General features: G+C 45.4%; 2 protein-coding genes across 3 annotated transcripts; both read left to right on the forward strand.

Annotated features, from left to right (window-relative positions):
• Positions 1–118: 118 nt before the first annotated feature.
• On the forward strand, positions 119–16523 carry LOC311227103 (26S proteasome non-ATPase regulatory subunit 4-like). Its single transcript, XM_084312643.1, has 10 exons — positions 119–158; positions 2348–2488; positions 3744–3858; positions 6219–6305; positions 6804–6872; positions 13447–13662; positions 14233–14341; positions 14928–15059; positions 15177–15226; positions 15630–16523. Exons 1-10 carry the CDS (start codon positions 133–135, stop codon positions 15798–15800), a joined length of 1116 nt encoding a protein of 371 aa, XP_084168769.1. The 5' UTR covers positions 119–132; the 3' UTR covers positions 15801–16523.
• A 303-nt stretch (positions 16524–16826) lies between these two features.
• Positions 16827–27199, forward strand: znf687b (zinc finger protein 687b). 2 transcript variants are annotated; one of them, XM_084313486.1, is made up of 10 exons: positions 16827–16858; positions 17596–19926; positions 20237–20550; positions 20932–21116; positions 23010–23186; positions 23335–23497; positions 23877–24233; positions 24363–24463; positions 24861–24948; positions 25104–27199. In XM_084313486.1, the coding sequence occupies exons 2-10, from the start codon at positions 17610–17612 to the stop codon at positions 25695–25697; spliced, it is 4296 nt and encodes a 1431-aa protein (XP_084169612.1). In that variant the 5' UTR covers positions 16827–16858; positions 17596–17609; the 3' UTR covers positions 25698–27199. The 2 variants fall into 2 exon arrangements, with proteins under 2 accessions (XP_084169612.1, XP_084169613.1); XM_084313487.1 differs by having other exon boundaries at positions 20270–20550.
• The last annotated feature ends 218 nt before the right edge of the window (positions 27200–27417 follow it).

A 27417-nucleotide genomic window follows, 5' to 3' on the forward strand; every position in this document is an offset into this window, starting at 1 on the left:
ACCTCATGAAAGGACTTATCTGTTGCGTTATTTTAGCCAATCACAATTGGTTTTCTTTACTTATGACACTTCACTCGTCCAATAGACATCGAGCTTTTAAGATTACGCCAGAGAGCAACAGAAGTTTTCAAAATGGGGCTTGAAAGTACTATGGTCTGGTGAGGATGGCAACAATGCGTTTAATTTTCATATTTATCGATGGATACTAAATGGAATACCCAGTGGCATGAGCTATTTAAACTGTTGTATGGTTGATATGTCTAGATACCGAGTAATTACTATGAATGGGCTTGATTGCGGACTGTCAAAGGTTAGCTGACGTTAACATTAGCACATGATTTAGCTGCTAGCCTGTCGACTAGCTGAGTCACTGCAGCTAAATAACGTTATGTTGTTACCTGCCGTACGCAGGTACAATATGAACACGTACAATATAAGAAACAATCAAACGGACAGATCCACCTATTTGATTGTTCTGACTGCCACCTGTCATTGAACAACAGTGCCACTGGCTACCGTAGCCACATAGCTCAAACGGGATAAAGTGAAGAAAATCCTTTCCTTGATGAACTACAAGTAGACAGCAGGGTGTCGAGGAAGCACTTGGGGATTCATTATCCCCATTTGTTTCTAGATGACCTACCTGTACATAGCTATGTTGAGTTGACTATAAACTGCAACTCCAGTGATTGTAAACGGGGACCGACTTTGTGACTGGATGTGATGGTCGTACAGGAAGAAGTGTACTGAAATTGATTGATTGATTGAAAACTTTATTAACAGATTGCAGAATGGGTACAGTACAGCTCAATACATACAATTGTTAAGGGGACGCAGACCAGAAAGACTTTCGTCTTGTTTACATCAGGGTCCCCCATTTTCAATTCATCATTACGTTTTCCGTTTCATCCACAAAGTCTGATCTATTCACAGTCAGCAAAGTACGTTTTCATAGTTTTTTCAAAGTAAGTTTCAAATGACTATTTTCAAGTAGCTCTATGTTTGCTCTGACTAGTAACCCTAACCCTAAGGCAACGTCAATGGGGAAGCACCTCATGGTACCAAAGGACCTCAAAGGCACTAAAAACAAGATTACAAACTGGTCAGACTACTGCTTGACCTTACTCTTAAAACCCACCTCACCCCTGCCCACTTTGAAAACCTAGGATGGCTTAGAGTAGATGACAGAGTACAGCAACTTGCAATGGGCCTGGTCTACAAGATACACTACACGACCACCACTACTATGTCAAAATACTTCCCAAAGGTCAGTGAATACCACGACCACAACACCAGAGGGAGTTCCACAAATCATGTTCAACCCAGATTCGGCTCAAACAAGGGACTAAACAGCGTTATTTCTAAACCTAGCCGCATTTCTGGCAAGACGCTCTCTGATTGGCCGACGCCTGTTTCTACACTGGTTAAGCTTAGGCACTCTTCGAAGTTGGTTAAGGTTAGAGTTTGTCTTAGAGCGTGACGGCAAGTTCTTTCAACGGTTAAGCTTAGGCACTTTTTCGAAGTTGGTTAAGGTTAGAGTTAGTCTTAGAGCATGGCGATAGAACGCCAGGTAGTTTGCAGGCTGTTTGACGTGGAAATGGGTAAAGACGCAGGTTGTCACGCGAGTGGGCAAACAAATCAGAGAGCGTCTGCCAGAAATGCGGCTAGGTTTAGAAATAACGCGACTAAACACGTTTAGCAATTATGCCGTAAAAAATGTGAATCCCTACCCACCTTCAAAACCACTCTTAAAGAGCACCTACGGGAGGCTGCAATTCTAAACTGGCCACTGTAAATGTCCAAACCCTCCCACCCCCTCCTAATAGACACTCCTCCCCACGTATATATTTTTTTCTTCTCCCACCCACCCCCTCCTAATGTACAGTCTCCCCATCATATGTATACTCTCTGTTAGGATCTCTGGGTAACAGTACTGTATATTTGCATATCGTATATTATGTCACAAATGTAACAGTACTATATACCTCTTGTATGTCCCTATGTCATGATGTCATTGTCATGTATGTTGTGTGTGTCATAAATGTCACTATGAATTGAAAATGGGGGACCCTGATGTAAACAAGACAAACGTCTTTCTCTGGTCTGCGTCCCCTTAACAATTGTGTGTATTGAGCTGTACTGTATTGTACCCATTCTGCAATCTGTTAAATAAAGTTTTCATTTATACAAGCCCTGAAATAAACACCGACACTCACAGCAGACTGTAGTGCACCCAAAGTCTTTGTGCCAAACTGCCATCACTGTCAAGTGGTTCACTACCTGGCACCCGCCTTTTAGAGACCCACCCGTTAGATTCAGTCATACCATTTTCTATATCCTCTTGCAGCGTGGACAACAGTGAGTATATGAGAAATGGAGACTTTCTCCCCACGAGACTACAGGCTCAGCAAGATGCTGTCAACATCGTCTGCCACTCCAAAACTCGCAGCAACCCAGAGAACAACGTGGGGCTCCTCACTATGGCAAAGTAAGCTCCTCTGTGTTTAGTCAAAGTACCATATTGAGAGGCCATTAATCACACTGTAGCAGCACTGGCTCATTTGCAAGCACAGGTGGTGTTATTTTTTTTTTATTATTGTAATGGTTACTGCTGCTGTTATTGTTTTTAAATGTGTAATCTGTAATCCCGTCAAACGGACGTCTATAGGCAAAAGAGCCCCGCTTGGTATTTTGCTTTGTTTTTGTTCTGACGTGTTGGTTGGAGTTTAGTAACTTTCTCCAGACCTCTCTTTGGCATAATCTGAGTTGTGGCCAGCAGTAGCAACCACTCTCCCTTTACCCACTATCCAATGCACACATCAGACAAAAAAACAAACTGTAAACAAAGCGCAGTACCATGTTGTCACCTTTTTGTCTATAGAGGTCGCTGTTTGACAACATTACAGATTCTACTTTTTTTTTTTAACAATATATTTATTGGGTTTTAGTTTGCAAATTACAACATGTATATCAGCAGAGCAGTATTCAGCAAACATTTTCACCCCGTTCTCCCTCCCCTAACCCCACCCCACAAAATAATAATTAACTTCAAAAACAGGTTCACATAGGAAGGATACAGATTTAAATAAAAAATAAACATAAATAAATAATAATACAACCCAAATGTTTTACACATTAAGTAAAGGGTGTTTCTTGTCGTTTTTACACAATAATAAGAGTTGTCCCACAGTACTCCCCCTAATCCCGTTCTTGTTGAAGCAAGTTCCCAACATTCGTATTATGCTTTAAGAAGTACACAAATGGTCCCCAGGCATTATCAAAAATGTTTTGTTTACGTCTAACAATATACACCATCTTTTCCATTGACATATTTGAAGCCATTTCTTTAATCCACATACCAATTCTTGGTCCATCAACATTTTTCCAATTAAGAGCTATTACACGTTTTGCTTGTAATATGCACATATCTATAAATCTAAACTCTTTGCGTTGTAGATGTGGGGTGGTAGGATATAAACCAAGAATAAAAAGCTTGGGATTCAATGGCAACTTTGATAAGATTTGATCGATCAGATCAATAACATCTTGCCAGAAGGTTTTCACTTTCACACATTCCCATATGCAGTGGAACAGTGTCCCCCTTTCCTCACTACACTTAATACAAGTACAGATTCTACTTTTACAATATTTTATTTATTTTATTTTATTTATTCTTTTTATAAAGCTTTTTCAAAGTCGTTTTAATGGCGTTTGGGGGTTTAAATCTTTCTGCTTGATGGCAGTAACTGTGAGGTCCTGACCACGTTGACCCCGGACTCGGGCCGCATCCTGACCAAACTCCACGCGATCCAGCCCCTCGGCAACATCTGCTTCTGCACGGGCATCAGGGTGGCTCACGTGAGTGACATTACTGATTCAGACCCATCTCTCCTCTGTTATATGACAAAGTATATGAATTACTTGGTTGGGAAAACCTGTGTGTGTAGGCTTGGGCGGTATAATTTTTTTCATACAGTCATACCTTGCTGACATAATACCCCGGTATACGGGGGGGGTGGGCGGCGGCGGCGGCGGGGCTAACAATATACTCGTTATCACCATACATAACGCTCGCTTATATTGAAACGCGTTGAGATTAGGGCCGTTCTTTCAATCTGAAAGTGCACTTTCTTCAACCTTGAAGTAAACAAATCACAGAACGGTAGCCACTGCCGGCACCATCCAGGTATCAACGTGAGCTAACGGTAACTAGTTACTGTTAGCCGGCACCATCCAGGTATCAACGTGAGCTAACGGTAGCTAGTTAGCCGGCACCATCCAGGTATCAACGTGAGCTAACGGTAGCTAGTTAGCCGGCACCATCCAGGTATCAACGTGAGCTAACGGTAGCTAGTTAGCCGGCACCATCTAGGTATCAACGTGAGCCAGTTGCATTACTTACTTACTTAAACCCTTTTTGCTCTTTGGGGAGCATAGGTCATTCATGAAATCTCTCCAGCTGGTTCGGTGTTGGGCGATTTTCTCTGCTTCCTTCCATGATGTTCTTTCTTCCTTGAGATCCGCCTCGACAGACCTTCTCCAGCTGTTTCTGGGTCTTCCTGGCTTTCTCTTCCCCTGTGGGTTCCAGGTTAAGGCCTGCCTGGTTGTGTTGGAGGATGGTTTTCTCAGGGTGTGTCCAATCCAGCCCCATTTCCTGCGTTTGATTAGGGTTTCAAGTGGTTCTTGTTGAGTGGTTTGCCAGAGCTGTTCGTTTGTGATGGTGTTTGGCCAGTAGATTCCCAGGATGTGTCGTAAACATCTGTTTATGAAGGTTTGCAGTTTGTTTGAGGTTGCTTTTGTTGTTCTCCATGTTTCTGCTCCGTATAATGGAACTGATTTGACATTGGTGTTGAAGATGCAGAGTTTGGTCTTTGTGGAGATGTGGTTTGAATTCCATGTTTGCTTCAGTATTAAAAATGCTGTTCTTGCCTTCCCTATTCTTGCTTTGATGTCTTTGTCGCTACCTCCGTCCTTCCCCACGATGCTTCCCAGGTATGTGAAGGTGTCCACCTCGTCCAGTGCTTCTCCGTCCAGTTGTACAGCCTCTTCTAAATTGTGGTTCATCTTCATCTCCTTTGTTTTTGCTTTATTGATGTGTAGTCCTGTGGTAGCTGCAATTGTGGCAAGTTTTGTGAGTTTGGTCTGCATTTGTGTGTGTGAGAGGAGGACTATGTCGTCGGCAAAGTCTAAATCCTCTAATTGAGACCACATTGTCCACTGAATGCCCAGATTTTGTTCGGCTGTGGTTTGTTTCATGATCCAGTCGACTGCCAGAAGAAAGAGGAAAGGGGACAGTAGGCAGCCCTGTCTGACTCCTGTCTCTACTGTAAAGCTGTCTGTGAGCTGGCTGTTGTGTATTACTCTACAGGATGATTGTAGGTACAGCTGTTGGATGATGGTTATGAACTTTGTTGGGATACCGTAATGTGCCATGAGTTTCCATATAGTGTCTCTGTCTAGACTGTTGAATGCTTTGTGGAAGTCGATGAATGTGAGGTGGAGAGATGTGTTCCATTCCAGGGTCTGTTCTATGATAATGCGGAGGGTGGCAATGTGATCTGTGCATGATCTGTCCTGTCGGAAACCTGCTTGTTCTTCTCTGAATTCTTTGTCCACTTCTTTGGACAGTCTTTCCAGGATGATCCTGCTCAAAATCTTCCCTGGCACAGATGTGAGCATGATGTTACAGTCCTTCAGGTTGCCTTTTTTGGGGCAACCTGAAGTTGCATTAGGATTAAACAATGTCAACACTCACTCACCCCGTTTTATATTACATTCCCAAAGAAGTGCCTCTGTCTCTCGTTGTGCTGGATGAAGTCACTGGCGAGTCGACTCGTGGCGAGGGTTTTGCTTAAATCCGAACAGAGTCCTTTAATTGTCCAAATGCGACAGTGTGTGCAGAAAAGTTTAGCTCTTGTTTGACATGCTGCCGCCATCTTGCTCAGCTCAGTTCTGTGCGGGAAAGACGGACTGCCTCCCCTGCCCTCTGCTGGCGCGTGCTGTGTGTGTGCACTACAACCAATGCCATCCCTGTCGAAACTCCGTTTCAGTGTAATAGAAACTGAAACCCAACTGTGATTTTGACTGTATTGATTTTCAATACCGTCGGTATTTCTAAATACCGTGGTATACCGTCATACCGCCAAAGCCTAGTGTCCATGGTTGTTGTTGTTATTATTGACTGGATTTCTACCCCTTTATTCTTTGGGGCTGTGTAGCTGGCACTCAAGCACAGACAAGGAAAAAACCACAAGATGAGGATCATTGCTTTTGTGGGAAGCCCAGTGGAAGACACAGAGAAAGACGTGAGTTTGTTTTCAATGTCAGGAATTGTACATGCTGTTACATATTTGTAAGGCCCGATCTGTATTTGTTGTAGAAGGAAAAGAATCATTATCCATCTTTTTTTTTTTTTTTCTTTTTTTCAATGTTTGCAAACATCACCAATCAAATGTATACAATCATTTTCATTATGAGAAAACATTTAACACTAATATTTAGTTGTAGTCTAGTGTTAGGATTTGGATTAAGATACCTGTCAATCAATTTGGGAGCTGTACAAACTTTTTTTTTAATTCATATTTTTTTTTTACTAGGGGGTTGGGCTACCCTTTTGTTTATGCTTGGATTACAGATGTTGCCTTTATAAATATGTGACCAATTTGCTAAATTGAAAACCATGTATTGCAGTATTATCCCATTGTTGGTTCCACACTAAGTGTTTGGAGAGTGCTTTAAAAAATAGAGGTCACCATGGTTATTTGCTCTTGTTCTCTCTCTCTCTGCTTCTGTCACTCCTACAGCTTGTTAAACTAGCAAAGCGCTTGAAGAAAGAGAAGGTGAATGTGGATATTATCAACTTTGGCGAAGAGGTGAGAAATGCCAGTGGGCTGTTATCTGCAGTTTTACTTTCATTTTCACCTGCTAATCAATTTAATTGAATGTACAATTAAATGGTGCATTTATATAGCGCTTTATCCAAAGCACTTTACAATTTGTTCCTCACATTTTACACATTCACACACCGACGGAAGAGGCAACCATGCAAGGTGCCAACCTGCTCATCTGGAGCAATTAGGGGTTAAGTGTCTTGCTCAAGGACACTTCAACACGGTGCCCGGGAGGAGCGGCAATCGAACCTCTGGATTACCAGACGACTGCTCTACCTCCCGAGCCACTGTTGCCCCAGTGGTGTTATGGTCCAATTTAGGGCTGCAACGATTAGTTCGATTATAAAAAAATCGTCAACGAGGAATTGTTGCGTCGATTAGTCGTTAAAAAAATATATATATATATATATTATTATTATTATTTTTATTTTTTTTGCACTACCTATCTTTGTGAAAGTGGCTTCTCAGCTCTGGTCCAGCTGAAGACTTCTTAGCTTAACATAACAGACCGACAGTAAGTTTGGGGGAACTAATGGGATAACTGGGGATGTTGTTTGGTCCCGACAAGAGTCTCAAAGTCTGGGGTGATGGTAGACAAAGCAACTCTGAGGTCATGCTCAATGTCCAATCTGTTCCTCTGCTCTGTCTTCAGAGCTGAGAAGCCACTTTCACAAAGATAGGTAGTGCAAAAAAAAAATATTATAAAAAAATATATATATATATATTTTCTTTTTTTAATATAATTTCTTTTCGATTAGTCGACTAATCGAAAAAATAATCGACAGATTAGTCGACTACCAAAATAGTCATTAGTTGCAGCCCTAGTCCAATTACTGTAGTTGGACCATAACACCACTGATTCGTATCTCTTTGGTTGTGTCCAAAACTTCCTAATTGATCTTTTAACTTAACCCATTCTCTGCCACCACTTTGATCATCCTAAACCATCCTCTGCCAGTGCTATTTGTCTATGGAGATGTTCGCCTTCTTTGCAGGGCTATAACTTTTTAAATTGTATTGCTAAATTGACATTACTATGGCCCATTCAACATCAATTATCTATCGTTCAGGATGTAGGAACGTTTTACTTTTTCATTCATACTAAAATACTGTCTAGAGTATAAATATGTTTTTATAGTTTTCTGCAGTATTTCATAGAACGTGAGATATAGGCATAAATGCATATATTAGATTATCAAATGCAGTTTGATACCGATCCATGCTATATTAAAAATGTCAACTGTACATCGTCCTAAACGTCATGACTGATCATCTGCAGGTGAACGGAGGGGGGGGGGGGGTCGTTTATAATTCAATGACCGACGTTGGATGATTTATGGGTGATATATTGATCGGAGCAGTTTGTATCGAAAATGATAAAGAAAAACGCTGAAACTCGCATCAGTCTCCTCGTAGCGTTGGGCGATGAGAGTGGAGCAAACAGATTCCAATTATGTGATGTTGATCGATGCAATCCATTTCTGGTTTGTATATTACTAATACACGTCCAAATCATGTTGATTATTGAGTTATGGCAAAGATCCATATCCACGGTGTCTGTATTGAGCCCCGGGACGATAAACGAGTGGCCGGACGAAATTAGGGGACGGGCCGAGCTCCAACGGGCACTTCCGGTTTGGCAACTCGCCGATCGGCCACCAGGTGGCAGTATTGAAGCATTGCAGAGTTTTGCTGGCTCAGACAGCATCAGCCAAGACTCTGTGGGTGAAATATGAATACCATGACGAAAATATGAAATATTGATCTCAAACACGCCTTACGGCGTGATTAGCAGACAACGCATGGCGTGATTGGCCGAGAATGGGTTAATCAATCTTCTATTTAACATTTTTCTATTATATATATTTTTTTAATGTATTTTATATATAAATATAAGTATACATTTATATACTGCATATATATATATATTAGGGCTGTCAGTTTATCGCGTTAATTAGATTAATTAATTACACAGCAAATTATCGCGTTATGAAAATTAACTCAAAATTAACCCTTTAATCGCCAAGGACGACTTTAGACGTCATTGCTCGCCATGCTTAATCTGCCAATGACGTCGTACAGCGTCTTTGAGATCAATATTTCAAAAATCTGTCATGGCAATCATATTTCACCCACGGAGACTTGAGACTTGCTGTTGATCTCCTCTCAACTCTCCAACGGTTCAAGACCGCCATCTGGTGGCCGATCGGCGAATCGCCAAAACCGGAAGTGAGCGGCCGGAAGTGGTGCTCACCCATATTTCGTCCGGCCACTCGCTATCCGCTCACGGGACTCCAGCTTGATACACTGGATAGCGATCCGTTGCCAATAACTCGATAAACAACATGATTTGGACGTATATAGTATTATACAACCTGGAACTGGACCAACTAGATCGACATCCCATAATAGCGAACTTTCTGCTCCACGCTGACCGCCCAACGCTACGAGGAAGCTGCGGTGAGTTTCAGCGTGTTTGATTATTATTATACATACACACTGCTCCGATCAACATATCGCCCATACTACATACATGATTTAACGTCGGCCACGGACTTATAAACCCCCCCCCCCCCCCCCCCTCTGGTCACCAGCAGATGATGAGGCATGACGTTTAGGACCTTGTACAATTGAAATTTTTTATCTGACGTCAATCGGTATCAAACTACACTTGATGATCTAATATATGTATTTAGGGCTATAACTCACATTCTGCAGAATGCTGCAGAAAACGATAAAAACATATTTATACTTTAGACCGTATTTTAGTATGAATATGTGAATGAAAAAGTAGAACGTTGCTACATCCTAAACGATAGATACTTGACGTTGAATGGGCCATAGTAATGTCAATTTAGCAATACAATTTAAAAAGGTATAGCCCTGCAAAGAAGGGGAACATCTCCATAGACAAATAGAGCTGGCAGAGGATGGTATAAGGATGGATATAAAACAATTTTTTTTTTTTTTTATACTTTATTTTTTGTATCTCATTAATGCCATAAGAATGTAGAATACACATTTACAGACTTTTTTTTTTAATATGGTCCATTTGCATGTTCTTGGTATCTGATTCTAGGGACATCTATGAATCTCAGGGAATGTATTCCCAGTGTCAGAAATACTGTGGGCTAGATCCACAAAGAATGGATTGCACGGTGCAAGTTGCACCCTTACTTACAATCATTATGAATTGAAAATGGGGGACCCTGATGTAAACAAGACGAAATGTGCTAAATGTGCGCCCATTCTGCAATCTGTTAACACTTTCAGTGCCCAGCAGGGGGCGCACATTTAGTGCTTGAATGCCCACCATCCACTTCAATGTTGGCATTAATATCGCCTAATCTATGTTTTAAATTATGGCTATGTGTCTAATCTGCCCGTCGCTTATCAATGACTAATTTTCCAGTCAACGTTGTCGAAGCGGATTGTTTTTTTATCGGTTCATTTCCGTTTTATAGCATTTTGAAAAGCCCTAGTTTTCAAAAAAAAAAGAAGAAAAATCCGTGATAAACGCCCTGTACTGTAATATTCTAGAACGGTGTCATTTTTCGGCCTATTTATGAATCGTTTTCAAATAAACGCTAGATTATCGATAGTATAATGTGTACGTATGCACGCTGGTGCCGCAAGCTGAAAATCGATTCTCTTAGTTCCTGATCACTCGCACAGTCAAACAGCCATATCACACATAGGGGAAAAGCTTATATCTCCGTGAAAACGGGTCTGATTATCCTAAGACTGGTAAAATAGATTCCTTACCTGAGATCAGATGGTATCCAAAAAGATTATTCCAATTCCTGATCGCCTTTCCAAAAATCGATCCTTTTTATTGATCCAATGCTACGTACTGTAAAGACATATTACACGCTGTTCTGAGGGTCCACAATGAATCTGATCGGCTCCGGTTACATGCGTGAGAAGTAAAATGTGGATTCCGGAGTTTTTTTTTCTCATCCATTTTCATTGAGTCCATTCCAAAAGGGTGCATTACCATCTGGGAGACGATAGGTGGCGCTTTTTTCACATCTGAGCGCCTGGTTGGGCTGGTTTACCAACGGTAGACTCGGTTGATGAAATATGAATTCAGATCGCTAATAAAAAAAAAATCACGCTAATTGTCGTGATGGGCATTCAGGGGGCGGACTGCTAACACGTGTTATGTCGTCCGTGGCATCCAAAGTGTTAATAACATTTTCATTCAATCAATCAATCTGCGCGGTGATTGATTGAATGAGAATTTTATTTTGAGTAAATTGTAATGAACCAAATGAGAATATCAATAAAAACAATTTTTATCTTTGACTGTGAATAACACCATGCTCAAATTGACCAGACCTGAAAAATCTAAGCAAATTAATAGATGGAAGATGACTAAACAGAAGGTTTTGTACAGTACAGAATTCTGCCATCCGGACACATGCAATTTGAAATATGATTATAGAATACCAGGCATAAAATGGTTATGCGATTAAAATACGATTAATTAGATAAATTAATTACAAATCCTGTAATTAGATTAATTTTTTTAATCGCCTGACAGCACTAATATATATATATATATATATATACATATTTGTTTGAATATACCTGCATATCTCCCCTCTATACGTACCTTACACCTTACACCTTGCACCTTACTTATACGCCTGCATATAACCCATTGCTCTGTATGATAGCATGTATAAAAATTCTGTTTATATATTTATTCTCAATCACCGCATATAAATCTATCCACACCTGTCTACTTACCTGCACATAGACCTTTTACATATCTGTAGATACTATATCTATATCTATTCTACAGTATATCTGTACATATCCTACTCTTACTACTGTAGTTATGCTGCTGGCCAGTATGACTAATACATACTGTAACTGAGGGGTACAATTCCCTGACTGTATTGTTAGATATGATACTTACTACCACTACCTCTTGTACTTTAGACTCTGGCCACCCAGTACTAGGTATAAATAATTATGATAAACACTCCCACCTGATGAAACGGATCCAACACAAATGTACCAAGTCGAAAGTCTGCGTTTAATAATAATACATAGCAAAGGGTATGTACAACGATCACTTAATTACATTTATGATTTGAAATAGTATGCACTTTTATGGCAAATGAGTATTCGTAGGTAGATCAATATCGAATGTCCAATCTCTGATTGCGCAGGAAGCAAATATACAACCTGGAATATTTAGGGAACAATAGCAATGATACTTGAATGATTATATAGCTGGATACACTAGGGGAAGGTTCCGACTGCTTGTAGGACAGCTGGAGGGGGGGGGTAGAGTCTGGCTGTATCCCGTCTGGCCGAGGGTATCCTGGGAGAGCCCACAGTCGTGCGACCCGGTGCCCAGCGATCCTCGATCCACAGATGAAAGCAGCTGGACTCTCTGTGGCCGGCGTCCTCCGGTCCACGATGGAGAGACGTGAGGCGACCTCGTCGTGTAGAGCGTCTTCTCACCTGTCGTCCTCTCCGGGGGGGGTATTTCCAACACACCGCAGTGTTGGCCTTTATCCATAGAATAATCAAAGTACTCAAAGCATAATCCAAGCCGGGGAAGGCTAGCCGTCGTCGGTAGAATAATCCAATATACAGGTCCACTCGCTCGTTGGCCTGGAGCTCCTCGGGTGCAGCTTCACGTGGGGTCAACCACCCTGGATAAGCGTCCAGCTGATGCCCGAAACGATGGGGGTGCTGATTACTATAGAACTCTTACCGCACGAGGCACTACATATGAATAGACTATTATTAGCTTAATAGAATACGTCCAACTCGACGATATAGTGCCAGATATGACTATTCAAATATTAATATACACGATGTCTCGATGCCGATACTGGGCCGAATTGGCCTTACTGCCCACACGTGGTTCGCGGGGAGGCTTTTGCGTCTGTCACTCTGTTGGAGGGTAAGGAACTGGACTAAAAGAAAGCTCTACTTTAATAGCGCAGTATATATACGCACTATGAACAAATAGTACCATTAGTGGTACGGTAGACATATTCCTACGCGGAACTAGGACTTGTCCATACATGTTGAGCGGTACGATTTAACCTGGTCTGAGGGGTATGGCGACCTGGCACCAAGGTCTCGTCCAATGGTAGAATGGAGACTATTATAGGAGGTTCAGTAGACTAGAAGGGATATTCAATGCATATTGTACAAGGAATATACAAGGGATATCAGGGGATATACAAATACAATTAAATATATATATATAAATAAATATATATATTCGGTTTAATCTGATCCTTCAGAACACATACAGTATCACTGTGTACCTATTGTACTACAACTCTGTACATACATCCAATTAGCACTATGCTCTGTAGTACTAATTTGTATATTTTGTACCCAGTTTAATCACCTGTACATTATATATTGCTGTTGCACTTTACTGTTACATTTGCACTTTGGTTGGATGCCAAACTTATTGTCGTTGTACTGTACCTGTGCTGTATAATGACGATACATAATGAATCTAATCTAGTTTCCTCACCCCTTCCACACTCTCTCTCCGCCTGCTCTCATCCAGGAGCTGAACACAGAGAAGCTGACTGCCTTCATCAACACTTTAAATGGGAAAGAGGGTACGGGGTCCCACCTGGTCACGGTCCCCCCGGGGCCCAGCCTCGCCGACGCCCTGCTCTCCTCTCCCATCCTGGCCGGTGAGGGAGGCTCCCTGATGGGCCTGGGCGCCAGCGACTTTGAGTTCGGCGTGGACCCGAGTGCCGACCCAGAGTTGGCCCTGGTAAGATGTACACGCAAGCGGGTCTAAAGAGAGTTTGTGTTTGGGCTAGGCAATATATTGATGTCATTATTTATCAGCGCTATTGTGTTTTATTATAATTTTTATATATATATATATATATGGGGGGGGGGGGGTCTAAATTAATAAAAGATATTGTACAAATTTCAGATTTCTCACTAAATTATTTGAAAATGTCCCACTACCATGCAGTTCAATGTGATCGACATCAGTATGATTATTTCACATGTGATGTGTACCACACTGACTGAAGCACATATTGCAAATATATCTATTGAATAAAGCATACATTTATTTCCCCGACCTCATGTCGCCCAGCCATACTATAGTGCCTTTGTCAGGATCAAAGATTTCAGTAAGAGATGCGAGTCGTATCACCTTTTGACTTTCCCCTCTGATTGTGTGTTGAATTGAAAATGGGGGACCCCGATGTAAACAAGATGAAAGTCTTTTTCTGGTCTGCATCCTCATAGCAGTTGTTTTGTATTGCACCCATTCTGCAATCTGTTAATAAAGTTTCCAATCAATCAATGTGTGTGTCCGATCCACCAGGCCCTACGTGTGTCCATGGAGGAACAGAGGCAGAGGCAGGAGGAGGAGGCCCGCAGAGCGGCCGCTGCCACTGTAACGGAGGCAGGGGTACCCACATCCACCGCTGACGGTAAGGGCTTGTAAAAACAGTTTAAAAAAAATGCCCCTAATGTTCAGGAAGATAATTGGCCCTGGATTTAGTTTATGGGTGCAAAGATATAACGCTCATGAAGGAAAGGAGAATTAAAAAAAAAAAAAAATGTTTAGCTCTAATACTAATTTTAGTCTTAATACTTCTCTCATTGTGAGAGCTGATCTCTTTTTAGACTAGGGGTAATTGCCCCCTATTCAATTCACATGGTAACATTATTTTATTTCCTGTACATGTCTGGAAGGGTATAGGAAATGTATTATTATTTGGTAATTTCAACAAAAGTATCAAATACTTTTTTTTGTATGCATGATATTATATAATGATCCACTTTCATTTAACATTTAGTGATATTTGTTATGAAAAGTAATCCTCAGCTATATTATGATATTATTAATGATATATTACTACATTATGAATTTCTTAATGGGAAAACGTTCAGGAACCCTGGACTAAGGTTTGGTACTGGAGCTTGTGTAGCAGGTGATGATTACATTTGGCTGTAGGATTTAATAATGTAAATGCCTGTTTAACCTGATTTTATCATTGATATTCTCTCTAACAGAATCCGACGAGGCCCTGTTGAAGATGTCTGTGTCTCAGCCTGAGACGGGCGCGGCCGTGCTCCCCGACTTCAGCAGCATGACCGAGGAGGAGCAGATAGCCTACGCCATGCAGATGTCTCTTGCAGGAGGAGGTGAATTATTACTGGTTATTGTTAATTATTGTAATTGTTTTCAGCCCTTGTACTGTGCAAACCATTGTCCGTTTTGATAGTTACTTTGGTTTTTCCCCTTTTTTGTGGTTTGTTAAGAGTATGACATGGACACAGCAGCACCCATGGATACCACAGAATCAGCCAAGGTGAGTTCTTCGCATGATGAGTGAAATCAAGTTTGAGGGATGCACTGATACGATTTTTAAAGCGGGGGTCATTGGACGAAGATTACTGACTATATAATCGACTTCTCTCCATCAGGGAGGGGTGTCTATGTGCCATAAATGCAACAACACCAAAAACATCATATTGCTTTGCTTTGATATTTAACATGTTAGACATGGCTCTTGATGTCGGGTTTAGTTTTGAGGAAATTCTCAGATATTGATACTGTTTTAGCCTGATATAATATCCAACATAACATATATGATATAATATCCAATATCAGTGTCTGTATCAAATTTGCATCCCTAAAAATGTTGTAATCTTACAGTCTACAGCATTTTCTTTTGTCTCAAGCTGTATTGCCTTGTGTTCCCTAACGGTCAGGAGGAGGATGACTATGATGTGATGCAGGACCCAGAATTCCTCCAGAGTGTCCTAGAGAATCTGCCGGGTGTCGACCCCAACAACGAGGCCATCCGTAACGCCATGGGCTCCCTGGCCTCCCAGACAGGAAACAAGCCGGATGGCAAGAAGGAAGAGGAGAAGAAGAAATGAGGAAGCAGTGAGGGATGGACGGTGACTTTGATGAACCCGACGGGACAGTGACTTTGGCGAACCAGACGGACAGTGACTTTGACCAACCAGACAGACAGTGACTTTGACCAACCAGACGGGGCAGTGACTTTGACCAACCAGACGGGACAGTGACTTTGACCAACCAGACGGGACAGTGACTTTGACCAACCAGACGGGGCAGTGACTTTGACCAACCAGACGGACAGTGACTTTGACCAACCAGACGGGACAGTGACCTTGATGAGGAACATGGACATGACAGACATGAACAGTTGCAGGCTATTCAGGATTACTTAAATATATGAAAAATCTGGAAGACTTATTGTTTGACCAACATGCCTGCATGACCACGAAATACTTTTTTCTTATTTGTCAAACTCTGAAAGCACCCACACAACATGATGAAAACGACGGTAGTGCTAAATGACCATTTCGAGTATAAGATTTTGACTGGCAAGTAAGGTTGGTGGATTTTACTGACATCATTGTAAGGTATAACACAGGTTTGCTCTCAAATGGCCTTTTGTTCTCTTTACCCTTCATTTTAATACATGGTTGAATTACTGATTGACTCGACTTACAGACATTAGACATGGTTTGTTTGTATTGTTATGATGGGTTAGTGTTACGATCCTAAAACAAACAGTAAACCATACTCTTGTCATGTCTATTTGTTTTCTTTTGCAATAAAAAAAGCATATATAAATTGTGTGCTTGTCATTCCATTGCCTATATATTTTTCATTGTGGTTTTATATACAGGAATCAGAATAAAAAGTGATGCCAAACTTGTCATAGATATTTATTTTCATGCAGAGAATGTGAAGCCAGATTTATCTGGCAATAGTTTATATAATCTTGTAAAATACAAGTACAAAATAGTGTGCTTAATGTTTATGTGTCCTTTTTTTGTAGCATCTGATGGATTTGTCTAGTGATAGTGTCACAATATGATAGGACCTGTGTTGGTCATGTGACAGGAAATACAGCGTTTTCAGCTGAAAACGAGAGAGGATAGTCGGGGAATCTCATATCCAGGTAAACAATAAAAAAAAAATACATGCATCATGCAAAAGAAAAATCCACATCTCACCTATTTTCAACCCTGACATCGGCGACCCTACATTCATTTGATTGGTCTTAACTGTGAAATCATAATATCAGTAAATCGTTTTTAAGTATCTAATGGCGTACGGTAGCTGGTTAGCTAGGTGACCCCTCGCTGCCTTGGCTGCAGCCTGCAGCTCAGCTAGTCTGAAGGCTGGATGTGAAGGAACAGCTACAGCTAGCTCCACATAACGTCAGCTAGCTAACCGTCATGAGACGCTCTCGTAATCAAATTAACAATCCGGTGTCTCTGCTTGCAGCACTGTACGTGTGCATTGAATACATTTACGAACTGCTACTAATATCCGTCGCAATTAAATGCTGAACCTGTTCATAGAAAATGTATTTAAAACTGGGCACGTAAGCCATCGCGAAGGCGCTAGCTGCTACCTATCTAGCTGGAGGTTAGCTAACTCTAGCTTTAGTTGTTGCCATTATTGCTGAGGCATTTGAGCTTGGCTAACGTTAGCTAAAGCTCTGTTTCTGTCACTGCTTTGCATCATCCATGATTCGTGAAAATGATGTCCTTTTTGCACCCTCAGATGTTGTAATCGTATTGTTTGCAAGCTATATTGATATGCAGGTACAACAATGACTGATAAACAACAATGAAATGGGATTATTGACAGCAGATGATACAGTTTGTTATTGTTGTTTTTATTTGACAGGATTCAGTCCCGGTATGGGGGACATGAAGACTCCAGATTTCGATGACCTGTTGGCAGCATTTGACATTCCTGACATCGATGCCAAAGAGGCCATCCAATCGGCCCCTGATGAGGCAGAGGGGCCCCACGGACCCACTGGTGCACCTCTGGGGAAGGCTGATAGTGGGGTGGGTGTGGGGTCATCCTTGAGACCACCAAGCCCTTCCGATCCCCAGGCTGACACCTCTATTGTCAGCGTTATTGTGAAGAACAAAGTCTGTGTTGAGTCTGCAGACGGCGGGGATGAGGATGCAGACCAGGACCCACTTGATGTAATTGCAGGGGTGGAGGTGGGCCCTCGGCTTGGCGCTTGCACCCCTGACATCACTGACTCCGAGGCTCTCAACCACAATGGTTTTGGAGCGTCTGGCGTCTCCGCCACCCCTTTACCCCTAAGCCAGGCCCAGTCCAATGGAGCACCATGGTCAGTGAACACTTCCAAATCATCTTCAGAGGGTGGACTAGTCTGTGCTGCTGGAGGAAATAAGTCTCACAAGCAGGGTGGCAACATTTTCAACAGACTTAAGCCTCTCATGGCGCAGGGAACGGGAGACCCTGTGGGCCGCGCTAGGAAGATGCAACTCCTTCAGCAGCATCACCAACACCAGCAGCAGCAGGACGCGGGCCAAGAGAGGTCTGATGGGGTCAAAGCCTCTTCGCCTGCGTCTTCTCCCCTGGCTCCGGGCGCGTCCGTGGGACTGGCTTCTCCTTTCTTTCCACCTTCCAAGCCTCTGCTCCCCGCGCCGCCCTCCACGCTCTCTGCGCACCCACCGCACTCGTCTCAGCCTTTTAACGGAGCTCCCAAAGCAGGCCCAGCTGGATTTCAACCCCGGGAATTGGAGGAGGAGGAGTCCGACGCGGATCAAGGGGGTCCGCTGGTGATCCAGGAGACGCCTGACTCCCCTGCCCGCACTCCTCCCCAGCTGACCCGTCGTTTTAAGTCCACGGACGCCATCACCGCCCAGCCCTCGTCCTCCACCGCGGCTCACCCCAAGCCGGGGGACACTCCTTCAGGGGCCAGTCTGACCCCACAGGCTGGCCCTACGGAGAGCCCCTCGCTGGAAGACAGACACCCGGAGCACGTCATAGAAGAGAGAGATTCGCCGGAGAGTCCAGAGCCAGAGATGCCCAAGTCGGCTGCTCCAGTCCCGGCCTCCACGCCACCTCCCTCAGACCTGCGGGAGCCCAAGGAGGAGGAAGAGGAGATGGAAGTGGGGAACGGAATAGATCGGGTAGTCGACGGCAAAGCGGACACGGGAAAGGGAGAGGGTGTGAGAATGGGGGAGGACAAGATGGAGGTAGACGGCGGTAAGCCTAAACCTCCATCCGCCGAAGGAGGAGGGGGCACCCCAGCGACCGCGGCTCCCGGGGCTCCGTCCCGGCCCCTAAAAGTCAGAATAAAGACCATCAAAACTTCCACCGGTGGAATCACCAGAACTGTCACCAGGGTGGCGCCTAAAGGTGGCGCTGCGGCGGGGAAGGGCCTGGACCCGAAGGCTCCACCCGGAGGACGGAAGGTTCTAGCGAACAAGGGCAGAAAGGCGGAGACTTCCTCCACTCGCGTGGTGGCGACGTCTCAGCAGCAGAAAGTAAAGGCTCTCAACGCCCTGCCGGTGTCCACGCTGGCAGCCAGCAGTGTCATGCTGGCCGCCGCGACCAAGGTACAGAACAAGATGGCCGCCTCCGAGAAGGCCAAGGTTTCCGCTACCGCCGTCAGCATCACTAAATCTGCAGCGCTGCCCGCCACTCCGTCGGTGACCTCCTCTCCCAAGTTCTCCGTCGCCGCCGGCGGGATCAGCGTGCGCCCGGCCGGCACCAAGACGGCGAGCGGAGGCGGTGCCACGTTGATCGCCGGCGCCCTCCAGTCGAACAAGCCGGCCTCTATAGTCAACAGCACCGGCGCCGTCATCTCCCGCAGCCAGTCGAGCCTCGTGGAGGCCTTCAACAAGATCCTCAACAGCAAGAACCTGCTGCCCAGCTACAAGCCTGACCTGTCGGCCCCTCCGCCCCCCGAGTGGGGGCTCCCACTCCCCGCCGCGGGCTACCGGTGCCTGGAGTGCGGCGACGCCTTCGCCCTGGAGCGTAGCCTGGCGCGGCACTATGACCGGCGGTCGCTTCGTATCGAGGTGACCTGCAACCACTGTGCCAAGCGCCTGGCCTTCTTCAACAAGTGCAGCTTGCTGCTGCACGCCCGGGAGCACAAGGAGCGCGGGCTGGTCATGCAGTGCTCCCACCTGGTCATGAGGCCCGTCACCGTGGAGCAGATGATCGGCCAGCAGGACTCCAATGGCGGTAAGGAAGTTCTACGGGAATGTTCTCGAGCCCCGCCCTGTTGGTCCACCAGTCACACGGAAGTAACTGGTCGTAATTGGGGGATCAAGGAAAGAGGGGGTGGGGCTTGAGATCATTTGTTTGGTTTTCACTTGTTTCCAAAATGAACATGTCTCTTCTTACATTATACATGGTCATATGTTGTGCGGGATATGAGGAAACGTTGGCTCTTTGACACTTAACGTAAAACACACCATTGTAGCGGCATGACTCATCTCCATTGACCACCCACCATGCATCTGTGCTGTTCTCCATCTCTCGGGCTGACCAGGCATGCTCTCTTGTTCACCCTCCTCTCCTCCAGTCTCCTCCCCCTCTCCCGCATCCGGGGCTTCAGCCGTCTCCGCCAGCTCCAGTCCCATGAAGGACACCCCCTCCCCGGCGGCAGCGGCGGCGGCAGCAGCAGCGCAGTCCAGACAGATCCGCCGCACCACTCAGGGTCCCCAGGCGCTGATGCCCCTGCCCTGCAAGAAGGGCGAGGTGCTGCAGTACCACAACTTTAAATGCCCCGAGTGCCAGACGCAGTTCGCTGGCAAAGCCGAGCTGGTCACCCACTTCCAGCAGATCAGACCTGCCCCCAACTCAGTGAGTTCTTCTTTTGTCCCCGTCATCAGTGGTGCAGTGCTGGGCAACCGCGGTCAAACGGTGTTTGGGCTTCGAAGTGCGCGCATCCTATTATTATGCAAAGTCTAGGTGATAAGTGCCTAGACTTTGCATAATAATAGGATACCGTTTGGCCTCCGCCCATATTACGACTGCACCCCTGCCCGTCATGAAATGCTAGTTGTCACCTTTTATGTGCATAACGAAATATAATATACTGTATATATGTATATTAACACACATTAAAGTATATATAATACCGCATTAGCTTCAAAATATTATGCATCAAATCATATGGCGTATTACACTCTTTAATTTGACGCGTCTCGCGTGGACGTGACGTGCATTTCTTTCTCCCTTCAGACATGCACTCAGTGTTCCCCGCCCATGATGCTGCCCAACGCCTGCAGTGTGTCCGCCCACCAGAGGATCCACAAGCACCGGGCGCCCCATGTCTGTCCCGAGTGCGGGGGGATCGCCCGGCAGGCCAGCTTCCAGACCCACCTGGAGGAGGCCTGTCTGCATTTTGCCAGACGCATCGGCTACAGGTGTGCAGAGACCTCGCGTAGTAGAGGTAGCTTCAGTTGGAGCAGACGGGATTCTAAAACGCTACTACTGGAATTAAACTACAAATAACCTAGAATTAACTAATAGAATTAAACTACCAATAACCTAGTCACCATCCCCCACCGTGTATTCCCCCCCCCCCCCCCCCATGCTGCTTTGACACCCGAATTTCCCCAAGCGGATCAATAAAGGATCATCTTATCTTATCTTAGTAGAATTAACTACTAGAATTCTGCAGATTTGACAAAAAATTACTTTACAAAAAAGTCTACAAATGACTGGCAGTAATTTACCTAAGTGGCTTTTACAGGTCTCTCCGACGCAGGCGGAAGACGAACCAGTTTATTGACGAGATGTAACGGGAGCAGATGGAATGCTGCTGTGACAAAGGCTTCTGGCTTGTTACATCTTGTTACATCTCGTTATCTTGTTACATCTCGTTACATCTTGTTACATCTTGCCACTTTCTTAGTGGCGGTTTGTCCTCACCGTCTTCTGACTGTGTCCCCGTGTCGGAGAGACCTGTGAAAAGCCACGCGGTGTTGGCAACATGGGGCCCTCCGGCGCAGGCAATGGACATAGAAGGGCTGTCTGAAGACGCACTGGAGCCACCAGCAGGATCCTCAGCCAAATCTGCCCTGGGTCAAGCTAATTAGACCTGGGAGCAGGGGTGGCTGAGGTAATCAATGTGCACAGATTAAATCACCCAGCCCCCCACACACATGAGGAAGTGCCTTTGTCATGACAGCATCTTACCACCATTCTTCAATGAACTGGTCTGCTCGCCTGAGTCCTTGAGTTGGGGAGCCCCTTCAAAAGTCACGTAGGTGGCCTTGTGGCAGGATCCACTGCCGCAATTACATATAGGCCTGGCCATTAACCTCTTAACAGGCAGGCAGAAAAGTGGCCATTTTTATTTACTTGAACTTGAGGACTGCATACTTGTTTAGCAAAGCTTAGCTTTATACTTTATACTTATAGCACATGCATGAGCCTGGTCTCTTTTGAAAGATAACATTCTGAAGTTACTAATGCAAAAAAGGGAAATCACTTTTAGTGCTAAGTGTAACAGAGGTCTGAACTTGAGTTGAACTTGTGTACTCACATTTTTCTTTAGTGGTTGCAAGATTCCATATTCCTATATTCCAGCATAGAGGTATGAGCTGGAAAACACGGTTGCGGTTCCATAGCCTGAAGTCTTATGTAGTACAGGTCCAAATTTTATAAAATCCCGTTCAGAAATGGGTCTTTGAGAGATGTTTTAGTAAAACAGACACCAAAAGAAAAAAGCTTTCCTCATCCACCACCGTGTGGTCTGAAGTCTGATTCACTTCTCGTTTTCGCTCGTTAACTTTCACCTACTGCCTATATTTGCACCCCCCCCACGCGGGGTATCGTTGGAAGCGTACACTCGTTGGCTACAACACTGACCAATCGTTTTCGCCATCAGCGGTGATTGGTCAGTTCTGGAGCGTATACAGTCCGGGGTGGTCAACTCATGACGCGCAGTGCGTAAAAAGACGCTCGCCTGACATATCGTCATATAACTCAAGAACCGAGGCACGGATTTGGTAGAGTGAGGTGGCGTTCGAACGGCAACAAATAGATCTTTCGAACGTTATATTATATGTTTTGGCGAAAAATGCAGCCCGAGCCGGTAGACGCTGGCAAAGTGCCGTGACTTGCTCGCGGAGACATATACTTCCCGGGACGGTGCCCGCTATCAGGTTAAATGTTATTCCTCAAGACAAAAGAAATCACTGCCCGAAGGCATTGAAGCCCTAATGATCATCACCATTATAAACCAAGACCAAAAGCGTACAGTTAGGATCAAGGATTGTGTTTGTAATCGTGATGTGCTCTCGTCCGTCCAGATGCTCCAGCTGCCAGGTCGTGTTCGGAGGACTGAACTCCATCAAGTCCCACATCCAGACCGCCCATTGTGAGGTCTTCCATAAGTGCCCCAGCTGCCCCATGGCCTTTAAGTCCGCCCCCAGCGCCCAGGGCCACATCAGCACCCAGCACCCCACGCTCACCGGAGGACAGGCCAAGTGCGGACCGTACACCTACCAAGATATACATGATGATACTTCTGTTTACACATAAAGAACACAAATATTCTTTAAAAAAAAAAAACTGTTCCGATTAGGTCAGTGTCTGAAATATCAACCATGTGTGTCGGTCTGCCCCTCTCTGCAGAATGATCCACAAGTGTGTGATGTGCGACACAGTTTTCACCCAGAAGCCCTTGCTGTACATGCACTTTGACACTCACCTAGCCAAGCAGAAGGTGCACGTGTTCAAGTGTCCCGACTGCACCAAGCTGTACGCTCAGAAGGGCTCCATGATGGAACACATTAAGGTTGGTCTCCTGACCGAGTCAAGTGACGTCGTGAAGACAAATGCATTACTGTGCCGCTGCCAAGGGGAGCCGGGCTCGTTGCCAGGGCTTGTGGTGCCGGCGAAGGCATGACGGCGTGGCAACAGCCCACGCATTTGCAGTTGTACAGGCATTCCATCACATTTGGAATGGACATGTAATGACTGAGCCATATGTACACAGTCTCTCCCATTTTGTTAAAAACTTGCACATCACACCCCAACTTACACATTTTCAATAACAAGGTTTGAAAGCATCGCAGATCCTAGTGAAATTTCATGTGGTGAATTAATATGCGCATTGCTGTTTGCATGTTCATCATCTCTTTCCCCCTCACCTTTTACACTCCCGTCCCACTCAGACCGCTCACAGAGGCCTGTCAGTCAAACAGGAGACCCAAGCTGACGCCTCCGCCCCCGCCTCGACCCCGGCCAACCCCTCCGCTCCCGCACCCTCCAAATCGAAACCCTCCGGAAAGACGGACAACTCTGACGGAGAGGACTGGGGGCGGGACCAGGAGGAGGAGGAGGAAGATGAGGAGGAGGAGGAAGACGACGACGACGGGGACGAGGACTACGCGGCTCCGGGGAGCCACTCGGCCCCTGCGGACGGCAGCAGTCACCATGGCACCACCGCAGGCTGGACCTGCCCACAGTGCCAGGCCACCTTCACCGACAACGATGACTATCTCAGCCACGTGAAGATGGAGCACGGCAAGGTGTGGCTCCCGTCTCACACGCTCACTCAGTTGGTTACTGCACAATTCCCTTAAACATCTGTCTAACCCTCGTGTGTGTGTGTGTCTGTGTGTGTGTCTGTGTGTGTTCGTGCGCTACCGACTCCAAAGTTCCCCTGTCGTATTTGTGGAGGCACGTTCAGCACCTCGTCCAGCCTGAGGCGCCACGAGCGTGTCATCCACGAGGGCAACAAGAGAGTCTTCCATTGCCAGTGAGTCGCCTCGTCCATCTAATGACCAGCAGGGGGTGATTTCTCCCACGCAAGCTAAGACCAGTCTAGGACTGAAAATTCTCCTTTCACAAGGTGCAGAGATCTCGCACGTTCCAACCTTGCTGGTTATTCCCGTGGACATGTGATTTGCTATTTGCAAATGTTACTGCTTGACCAGACAGGACATAATATCTGTCAGATCCTAGAGGACTACTGTGATTATACATCAACATCGTAGCCATAATTATGGTGGAGAATGACCTGTGGGGTAGTTGTGGTGGAGAATGACCCCTGGGGTAGTTGTGGTGGACCACCTTTATTCTCCGGTTAACTGGACCTTTGATTTCTCCATGTTTTAACCTTGAATTACTCACACTGTGTTGTGCGTGTTTTGCAGATATTGCACAGAGGGTAAGCGCACTTTCAGCAGTCGGTTCCTATTGGACAAACATATCCGGCTCCATCACAGAAGCACTGAAGGACAGGTGGGTTTAGGGACATCATCACATGCAGTGACTTAGCATCGCTGGACCGGAATTGGGCCAACATTTGTTTCCATTGCACATGTAAACCTTCCCCTCGTTCTATGACCTCTGACCTCGTCCCTCCTCCCCTCCTCCCTCCTCCCCGTCTCCCCCAGGGTCCACCTCAGACCAGGAAGCGTTTGGCGGCGGGAGCGGACGGTCCGGGCAGCTCCTCGGAACAGGACGGGGAGGGCGGCCCGCCGGGAGGCAAGGCGGGAGAGGACGAGGAAAACGCCACAGAGGACGGCGAGGAGACGGGCGGCGGCCCCGCCAAGAGGACCCGGGGCTCCGCGGGGGTGTCGGTGGCCGCGACGGAGCCGGAGGAGGAGGACACCACGCTCCGCTGTGTCCCCTGTGGCTTCTCCACCGAGGACGGGGCGGAGTTCCAGCGCCACATCCCGCAGCACCGCGCGGACACCGCCTCCTTCCAGTGCCTGCAGTGCGGCGTCTGCTTCGCCTCGGCCGGCTCTCTGGGCCGGCACCGCTTCATCACCCACCGCGTGCGGGACACCCAGGGTGACACGGACCGGGGCGCCTCGCGCACGGGCACCGCCTCCCCCCAGGGGGAGGAGGAGGGGGAGGAGGGAGAGGGCAATCTGAACTGCAAGGTGTGCGGCCGACGTTTTGACAAGGCCTCGGACCTCAACACCCACTTCAGGACCCACGGCATGGCCTTTATCAAAGCCCACAAGACGGACAAGCCCCAGTAGGGGCGGGGGGGGGCATCAGTACGACGAATGAGGAGTCGAGGAGCCGCGGGCTCGACCGAACCACGGGGGCGATCGGAATATTCCTCGGAAAGCTGAATGTTGATGAAACAGGAGATTAGCTGCTCTGGATCGTCCCGGGCGATCGAGCCGACTTTAAGCTCTGTGTTTTTACTCTTACCTATAGCACTCTGTGCGATTGTAATTGCATGTTGGATCATTAAACCGATCGCCTAAAAACTAAAAGCCAACGGTGGTAGTCTGTAGAGAAGGACTTGCAGAACAGTTCCCCTCCCCTTGAGTAAAAGATTCACATCAGCCATACTGTCCGTTTGGTCTCGTCCTTCTATCACACCCCACAGACTGTTGCCATGCTGTCTCTCTCTTCACACAACTCATACCGCCTGTAATACCCCATTCCTTACCTACTGTACTCAAATTGTTAATGCCGATATTTTTGTATTGCACATCTTTATCATTGCCTTTCACACTCATCTTGTTGTCTTGTCCTTTGTTTTTTTTATTGTCCCTACTTGTTCCCGGACCTCGTCGTACGAGGGGGGGGGAAGCACTCACTGGCCGACAAGCTGCAGCTTCAGCCCCGTTCCTGTATCAAAAAGGCTGATCCCAAGTCAGTGTCTCCAGTCAAACTAAGACGTGAACTGTCCAGCACGTAAAACCGGGGAGGGAGTATTTGAATTATGAGAATTTTAAGACACTTGCTTTTTAAGTGACAATGATTAATTGTAATATTTATTTATACAGAACACATTACTGCTGTTGGTATTAGTGTGAGTCCGGTTCTGCGTCGAATTCTACTACGGGACGCAGCGGTAGTAGACGTAGCGTGATCTCAGCGCGAGATGAGACGGTATACTCTTGTCGAGGCATTTCACTAGGAGACGAGGTTGCTAGGAGACGACCGTAACCTGTCCGTGTAGCGTGAATGGTGTGTGTGATGTTCAAACGTGTAAGCTAGAACAAGAGAGGCTTCCCTGCCGTGTAGATTACTTGCTGAGTGTTGCGATTGTAAATACATATAATTATTACACTAAAAAGAAAGCTTTCCTGTTTTAGTTACTCGTTATGAAAATGTGAATACGTATAGTATTTGTACTTGTACCGTACCCATTTTTCTTTTCAAACTATTTGAAGCTAAAAGGAAAAAAATGTAAACCCCCCCCCCAGAGGTATACAATGTAATTAAAAGATGGATAAAAAAGAGTTGAAGGGGGGTATGTCGTCTTAATAATGTGTATGAAAACAAACGTTTATCTCTGACATATTTTTTTTTGTATTTACAGAATCAATGCTTGCCGTACTCACATTTATTTTGTATGTTTCATCAGCCTTCATGGTCCTATGGATGGATATTTTGTTTGTATCTTTTTTATGTCGCATCATATTTATATAGCAAAGAATAGTGAAATGTTCATGTCATCTTCTTTTCCATGGTCGTGGTCTGCTTGCTGAAATGCCATACACTTTTGTGCCGTTTCAAAAATAAATGTGTGAAAGAGAAGATACTGTCTTTTGAACTGAGTAAGAGGAAAGGGGAAAGACTTTAGGGTGACTCATTTTAAGTTATTAGGCTAATTCAGTGAAATAGGTTATTATTGCCATAGTCTCAAAATGTGCTTTTCTGATCAAAAGAAAAGATGAGTCAGAAGTAGTCTGTGAGGTTATGATTGTGGGTATACATGAATGCTAGAAATATTAATGT

Source organism: Notolepis coatsorum (assembly GCF_963971535.1).
Source record: "Notolepis coatsorum genome assembly, chromosome: 4".
NCBI classification, from domain to species: Eukaryota; Metazoa; Chordata; class Actinopteri; order Aulopiformes; family Paralepididae; genus Notolepis; species Notolepis coatsorum.